Source organism: Opisthocomus hoazin, chromosome 8 (genome assembly GCF_030867145.1).
Source record: "Opisthocomus hoazin isolate bOpiHoa1 chromosome 8, bOpiHoa1.hap1, whole genome shotgun sequence".
Classification (NCBI taxonomy): domain Eukaryota; kingdom Metazoa; phylum Chordata; class Aves; order Opisthocomiformes; family Opisthocomidae; genus Opisthocomus; species Opisthocomus hoazin.
This window is the reverse complement of record NC_134421.1, coordinates 56,468,353-56,475,956: the sequence shown is the minus strand read 5'-3', so window position 1 is coordinate 56,475,956 and position 7,604 is coordinate 56,468,353. Positions and strand designations below refer to the sequence as shown.

The following is a 7,604-nucleotide window of genomic DNA, read 5'->3' as shown; positions in this document are numbered from 1 at the left end:
GGTCCCTCCCCAGCCACCGCCCAACACTCCCTCGCTGCGATTGGCCCAACCTGACCCACCCGGCAGCACTTTCACTTCTGGTTGGCTGAAAGCTCCCGGCCGCCCTGGGGGGCGAATGAGGAGCGGGGTTGTTTCGTGGTCCCAAGATGGCGGCGCTCACTCCCGTTCCTGTGGAAGGGAATGGGGGGGAGTGAAGCCTGAGGGAGTGGGTCGGGGCCGCGAGCGCGGGGAGGGGGATGAGGTGACAGCTGCCATGGCGAGCGACGGGGGCAGGAAGCAGTTCTGGAAGCGGAGCGGCGCGAAGGTGCCGGGCAGGTGAGAGGGGCCGCGGGAAGGCCGGGGCCCGCGGGAGGAGGCAGGGCGGCGGGGCGAGCCCCCGGCCTGGAGCTGCCGGGCCGCGGGGAGCGGTTCTGCCCAGCCCCGGCGCCGCCGCGCCCGTCCCGCTCCGTTGTGTCCCCAGCACCGTGTCCCGGCCGCTGGGTGCGACGGGTCCCGTCGGCCTTGTGCCCTCCGCGGGGAGAGCGTCCCGTCGGTCCCCGCTGGCGGCTCGGGGGCTACCATGGGGCCTCGCCCTCCCGCCCTCGGCTCCCCCCGGTCAGACCCGAGCGCTTCAGCGCTGGGCTCCTCCGGTTACTGCTCGGAGATCACTGGTGGTCTCAGCGAGCGTTGGTCGTAACCTGTGTCACAAAAGTTGTTCAGTAATTATCTGAGCATTCAGTAATTATCTGATTGTGCGTTCCCAGCCTGACGTCATGGTCAGAAGAGTTAGCGTGATTTTGGGGACGCGTTCCCTGGAAAATGCTGTATGGGGGAACGCGTTTGCAGCTCTGAGCAGTGATACGAGTTGCGAAGTTTTGTGACGTGGTACAAGTTATAATAATTTGAAATACTGCATAGGAAAGTGCGCTTTACTGGCGTACAGCCATATTTTAGTTTCTGAATGATACTTCAAAATATCATCGATTTCTCAACTTTATTCCTGAAGTGTGAACAGTGGACCCAGTTGTTGTATTATTGCTAAGAGCTACAAACATGTTCTCACATTAAAAAATTTTCCGGGGAATACTCCCTCAAAGTCATGTTAACTCTTTTGACCATTACGTCACTCTGGAAACACACATTCAGAAGATTATTTAACAACAGCATTCTCTGCTCCCATCCCTAAACTGTTCTCGCAGTAGTGTAACTCAGTTTCGTACGTTCTTTTCGTAAGAATGATGCATATTCTTGGTTCTCAGAGAACAGTAGCTCAGTACTTCAGACCATTTACTTGAGTTCAGCAAAATAATCCCGCTCATTATTTAACTTCTTCCATTCTCATTTACCCATAAGCAGTAACTGGCAGTGGTTTTGTTTCTCTAGTTATAAACTAAATCTTTCAGTCCAACTATTCTTGGTTCTCTGAACTTTCATAGTTTTGCTGAGTCCTTTGGGGCTGAAACACTTTTGACTCCTCAGTTATGCAGGGTCTATGAATAGTTGCAGTTAATTAATTTGCAGGCAACTGCAGGCATGTGGAAAAACAAGGGCACTGTGGAGAATGTGCTTTTGGTTTTTTTTTTTAATGATGTGGAGAGGATTGTTGTTGCTTTGTATTTGGGTGGATTCCCATGATGTGTCATGATGATTCGTAGAGTGTCCGAAGAAAAAGGCAGATTCTGTCTGTAGGCCAGAATGGAAAGTGCCACTTGACTCTCACGTGAGTGTAGAGCAGGAGAGTGCAGATACTTGACCGTGGAGTGTATGGCGAACGGTTACTTAGAAAGACTGGTGGTGGACTGACTTTTTGATTTGCATGGAATCACATAAAACTTGCTAGAGTTTATAAACCGCCACCATCAGTCATCTCCAGGGCTAATTTCACTACTGTTAATACTGCCCCTGTAGTATAACTCTAAACCTCTCTTAAAGTTTGTTATGACTGCAGTCTTTTTGGCTTGGTTCTATCTCAGGTTTACTAAGGTTGAATTTATCTATATAAAGAGAGTGGTTTTGATTTGTCAGGAGGGCGTTTGTATCCCTTTATGTGGTTTTTAGTACAGGTTTAGGGAGATGTTAATGTTACATATGACTTGCTCCTCTTGCAGTTGGAGAATTCTGTAGTAATAATTTCCATTATGAAAACACAAGTTAATCTGTATGTGTTTCCGGTGGAGTTTACTTATAAAATAATTTTATAGCTGAAAACTGGGAGGAAATGAACTTTCAGTTTGTAGAGAGTTTTATTATTCACACAATAACATGCTGGTTTGTAATGTTAGAGATTGTAGTGAATACGTCTGTCTTTGGGGGCTTATTTATTTCAAAGCATTTATTTTTAATACTGCCATCACTTTTATTCTCTAACGTGCCGTCTTTTGCATTTTTAGTTTAATTTATCAGCCTTGTGTTTTAGTAACAGTTAAGAATTGACTGGTTGGGTTTTGGGTGACAAGGGTGCATAGAAGATTCAATCTTTGCAGATGTTTCTTTGAGATTTTTTTTTTCAAGAGATAAATGAAGATATGATAAATAAGAATAGAGAAAGAGTTTAAAAGCAGTGTAGATTCTTATTGTGGAGTTAACTTTTTTTTTTTCTTGCTTGAATTCCTGGTCAGAAAAATAAGTCAGTCTAAGTTAGCCTAGGCCTCAAAAAGAGGTCATGTGTGGCAGATATAAGATTTTTATTAAGTTACTTTTCAGTACACACTTCCATTTCAGCTTCATTATTTTTAGTGGTATGTGTGATTCTTTGAAATGGAAAACTGTTGGCACATGTCAATTCTATTTATTATTGACAATTTATTTAATATACAGAAAAAACCCAAAATGTTTTATTTTTTTTGTGATACTCTCTCTGTTTTCCTTTAGTATTCAACATGTGTATGGAGCTCAGCATCCGCCTTTTGATCCATTATTGCATGGAACGTAAGTTAACCTAATATTTAAATATTTCAGGTAATTTGGATCTCCTGTACCTTTGCTTCTTTTTTTCTTCCCTGTTGGCTATTAAACTTATTGTTAATATTTCTTTTTCATTTTTTGTTATAATCTTGACTTCTCTTTTGTGATTTCCTGGTGCTTACCATATTGGAAGCACCACATCAGCTGTTCAGTTCTTAACTACCATAAATTTCCAACTTTTATTATCTGTTTGTGGTGCCTTATGAATTAGAAATGGTATGGTGAATCCTAGTCTTAATTTAGCAGATGAAATTTACAACTCGGATGTAAGCAGCTTTCCTGCATGCACCTTTCTGTGGATGGACTGCCTTTATTCGTCTGTCTATAAGAGAAAAGAATCAGGGTGTGATGTAGATCAGTTCGAGGCAAAGGTGGGCATGTACTCGTGAGTAGGTAGAACAGATTTTATAATGATTGAAGAGTTTGTTGTCTTAGATCGTGATTATTTGATATCAGAACACAATGCACATGAAAGTGGCAATGTTATGGTAAACATCATTAGTAACCAAATAAATTTCATGCTGATAACCCACAACTAATGCAAGTGAATGATTTTCATCTCCTTATAGCAAAGGTGTTTAGCAAAACACTGCATTCTGACAGCTTCTGCTTTTTGTATTTTGCTTTATTGTGCTTTTTTTAAAGTCAGTTTGTTTTAAGCTGTGTCAAGGACAAAGTTGTTTCTGTTTTTTTTTTTTTTGTAGGTTTCAAAGATGCTTTGAAACCAGCATTGCTGTTAAAACATTGGTGTATGTGAGAATTTTTGGAAAATTGTATGATCAATGAAACATATGGCCCAAAGTGGTAGGGGCAAAAAGTAATGTTAGAAGGAAAAGTATTTGCTTGGAAGGAGGTCATGCATCCAGTGGATTTTTTTTTTTTCCAAGGACTGGTTTGAAATGTCAAGAAGTAAGCATGTGCTAGCTAGTTTTCAGATTACACAGAGTTAAAGGCAGTTGAAATATGTGACCGTGAGGACTGAAGAAAAAGGGGTTGAATGAATCGGTTCAAAATGTGGAGTTATAAAGAAAGACCCAATAACAAAAACTAGAAGCTCATTGCTTGAAAAGATGACAGAAGAGGAGAAAGAACTTGCTGTTCTAGACAGTGATGACAAGTTGGGCGAAACTGTTACTGTTGTAGCACCTGTTAGGAAAGATATTCCCTGTAATGCGTAACAGAAACATGACTGACATTGCATGAAGACTGTGTGAGAACTTTTTCTGATTTCCAATTCTGGCTGCCTTGTCTAAACAGAAAAAGAGTTCAACTAGCACAGATGGAAAGACAGGGATGGTCAGAAAGGGCAGTAGAGTTAATGGCAGTAACTTTGTTTTTTGCTGAGAGCAGACTGGGAAATTCTCTTAACTTAATGCCTTATTTAGCTGAAGTCTGAAGGGAGATGTGATTGCTCTGCATTACTGTAAGTGAAAACAAAGGTCAGGCTAGGGAGGGAATCTTGGTTCATCGATCTATACTGCGTGGTGATAGAGGGACGAAAGGCTAGGAGCTGATCAGGGTGCACTTAGACTAAGTAACTAGAGGAAATATCCTGCCTATGAGAAGAGCAAAGTTCTGAAGCAGATTCATGCTGGATTGCCTGAGTGGGGAGGAATGATAGATCTAATGAGTTTTAAGGTGAGACTTGATTTGTTTATGACAGTGATTGTATTACATGATTGCTTATGATAACTTAGGTGTAGACCTGATGACTTGATTACTGCTCCTGTGTTGTTACGCAACAATTGCATTCAGAGCCATGAAATCTCTACTGAAGTTCATGAAGCAAGAGAACTGCAATGTGCCTTGTCTATCTTAGAAAGTACTCCAGTAGTACTGATTTTATTTGACTTTGGGGTTGTTTCCCCCGCCGTGTTTTTTTTTTTTTTGTTGTTGATTTGTTTTTTTAAGACAAAAGAAGGAAGGATTTGTTCAGCTTCTGTTCAAAGCCAAGAAGAGTCAGTTTCTATCTGCCCTTGTTCTCAGACATATTCAGCTGTGTGTTATCATGGGTGGATGTAGCAGTTACATGAGTGGAGGGAGATAAATATTTGCAACTGATACAACGTTAAGCATGGACTTTTGTTTTTTGGCTGTGCCCATAATGGTTTGCCTACTTTGTTACTAGTTCTCTAAATATTGTTTATTTGTTTTTGAACAGCTTGATAAAACCAGGTTCAAAGCCACCTACAACTCCAGTGAAACTAAAGAAAGTCAGCACTTTCCAAGAATTTGAAAATAACACAAGTGATGCTTGGGATCTTGGGGATGATGATGATGAACTCCTAGCAATTGCTGCTGAAAACTTAAATACAGAAGTGGTCATGGAAACGGCTCACAAAGTAATTCAGAATCACAGCAAGTTACAGGAACAGCATAAATTTCAGGAAGAATATCTACAGGAAGAAAAACAAGTAGAATCTGCAGAGCTAACTTCTATTGCATGTGGTGATAATAGGCTTGTTAAATCAGTCAGTGAAGGTCATACATCGAGTTCAGCAGGTGAGTTAAAAAATGAAGAAAGATGTCAAAAATCAAATGAGGAGAGCTATAATATTTGTCCTTTGAAACATTAACCCCTTCCCAACCTTTTCTTAATAGCACAGGAAAATATTATTAATCAATATTGATTAATTTGAGGGAGATACTGCAAGCAATACCAAACGGTAAATCTTGTGTGTGAGAAATACATGGGTGAAGGAAGAATAACTGAATTTTTTTGTTTTCAGCCTTAATATATCCTCAGTTTTGGAAGGAAGTCGCACTATTGAGTGTATTTTAATGGTTAACTGCACCAAGATGTATGCAATTGATAGTATTCCTAGTATTGTGAAAAATTATTATTAAAATGCTGCTGTATAAAGTATATTGAAAAACTGGTGAACACCACGCAGGTGGACTGGGAAGTTCATCCTTGTGATCTGGCCTGTGTTTTATGTATGGACTTGAAAGTAACCAATTGCCATGATTTCCTAGTTTTTTGGGTTTTTTTTCTCCTCCCCTAAGAGCAGCGAAGGGGATGGAAACAGCTTTCAGTAGCACAGAGGTTTTAAAAATCAGTTAGCCTTGTGGTTAGTATGATCTCTAATTGATCTGTTTTAATTGTGGAGTACTGCTTGGAAGCAGAATGCTCCTCCTGCCCAATCCAAGTCATGTGAAGTCCGAACTTGTACTATGCTTGAGCTTACATTTCTCCAAAACATAATTCTGTTGTAAATTTACATGTTAAATTCAAGTTATTAGTAGCCTTCTCACTAGTTGAGGCTAACTGTTATGCTTCTTTTTCCCTTCAGATAATGCTAGTGAGAATTCTTCCATGCAGAGATCACAGTCCCTTCCACAAACTTCCACACCTCCCTTGGTGAGTGGAATGGCAGACTATAATACCTCAGTTACTCCTGCATTAACTGAAAGAGAAGCATCCCGATTAGACAAATTTAAGCAGCTACTTGCTGGCCCCAATACAGATCTTGGTAAGTATTTCTTATAGGAGCTATGAATTACATCTAAATTATTCTTTAGTTATAAGTTTTTTTCTGTTTGATGTGCTGTTCTGACTGGTGATTTGGTTAGGATCTAACCCTTTCAACATTTAGAATTGATCTTGCAAAAGAAAGACAGAATATAATTGAATGTTTGTAGTATTCATGCTTGTAATATACAATTTGCATACATCCTACTAAGATGTACGGTGTTAGATGGCTTCTTGTTCTTTTCTTTCTCATGTTATTTCTCCCTCCTGGACTAATCTCTGGAGAAAAAATAAAGCGTAATTAGCTGTGTTTAGTGTTAATGCCTCATAATGGAACAGCATGAAGTATAAGAGTGATTCTCGTGCTTAGAAATATGAATGTGAAAAATGATGAGGCATGGAGGTATTACTGCCTGTCTACTCAGTGAGCATTCTTCATGCACACAAATGGATGCAGTAGTTCTGTGTCGCGTCTGTGAATGCTGACATGTTAATGTGAAAACAAATGTATTGTCAGATAACTGTTCCCTTTGTGCACTGAATTTTAACTGCTGAATAGTGAATACGAGTGCTGAGAGGATATCACAGAATCAAATGGCTGTGTATCTGAAGTGAAAATCTGGAGTGAGTAGGAATAGTAAACTGTATTTGGAGAACTTGACTGGTCACTTAGGAGAAGGAGTTTGTGTCAAAATAATTAATACACAAAATCAGCTTTGAGTTAGACCATTTTGGAAGATATCTACAGGAAACTCTTACGGAGGAAGTAGAAACTGCATGTTTGCAGTTCTTGAATTGACGCTTTCCTGCCCTGTAGTTGTTGTAAGACTTCTTGAGTATGATATGGTCCGAGTTGTGGCTTTTTTTTTTTTTTCTGTGCTGCGTCTTATTGTGAAATTTATGCTAGCAAAGTAGAAACATGGAAACAAGACTAACTAGATCAGACTTAGCACTTCAGTGAGTTATAGAACATTCTTACAAAATGCAGCTGGGAATAAACTGAGGTGTTACAACAAATTACATATTTTATATGAGCTTGAAAATGATAATCAAATATCACTTTTTTCCCTTCATTCTAACAGATGTTATGAACTATATGATTATGACTGACATGAAAACTCATGTAACTTTTAAGAATGTTCTAATGGTAGAAATCTTTGTTATATAAGGTTACAAAGCCAGAGGGAAA

The 7,604-nt window shown here is 39.9% G+C and overlaps 1 protein-coding gene across 2 annotated transcripts in view; it reads left to right on the top strand.

Annotated features, from left to right (window-relative positions):
• The first annotated feature begins 181 nt into the window (after positions 1 to 181).
• The window catches only part of TBC1D22A (TBC1 domain family member 22A), a 188,521-nt gene continuing 181,098 nt past the window's right edge, over positions 182 to 7,604 (top strand). The window contains exons 1-4 of one of the 2 annotated variants that reach the window (XM_075428719.1): positions 182 to 315; positions 2,851 to 2,907; positions 5,105 to 5,445; positions 6,237 to 6,416. In XM_075428719.1, the coding sequence (XP_075284834.1) occupies positions 254 to 315; positions 2,851 to 2,907; positions 5,105 to 5,445; positions 6,237 to 6,416 (640 nt within the window). In that variant the 5' untranslated portion in view covers positions 182 to 253. The remainder of the gene's footprint in view (positions 316 to 2,850; positions 2,908 to 5,104; positions 5,446 to 6,236; positions 6,417 to 7,604) is intronic. The other variant, XM_075428720.1, reaches the window with a different exon arrangement.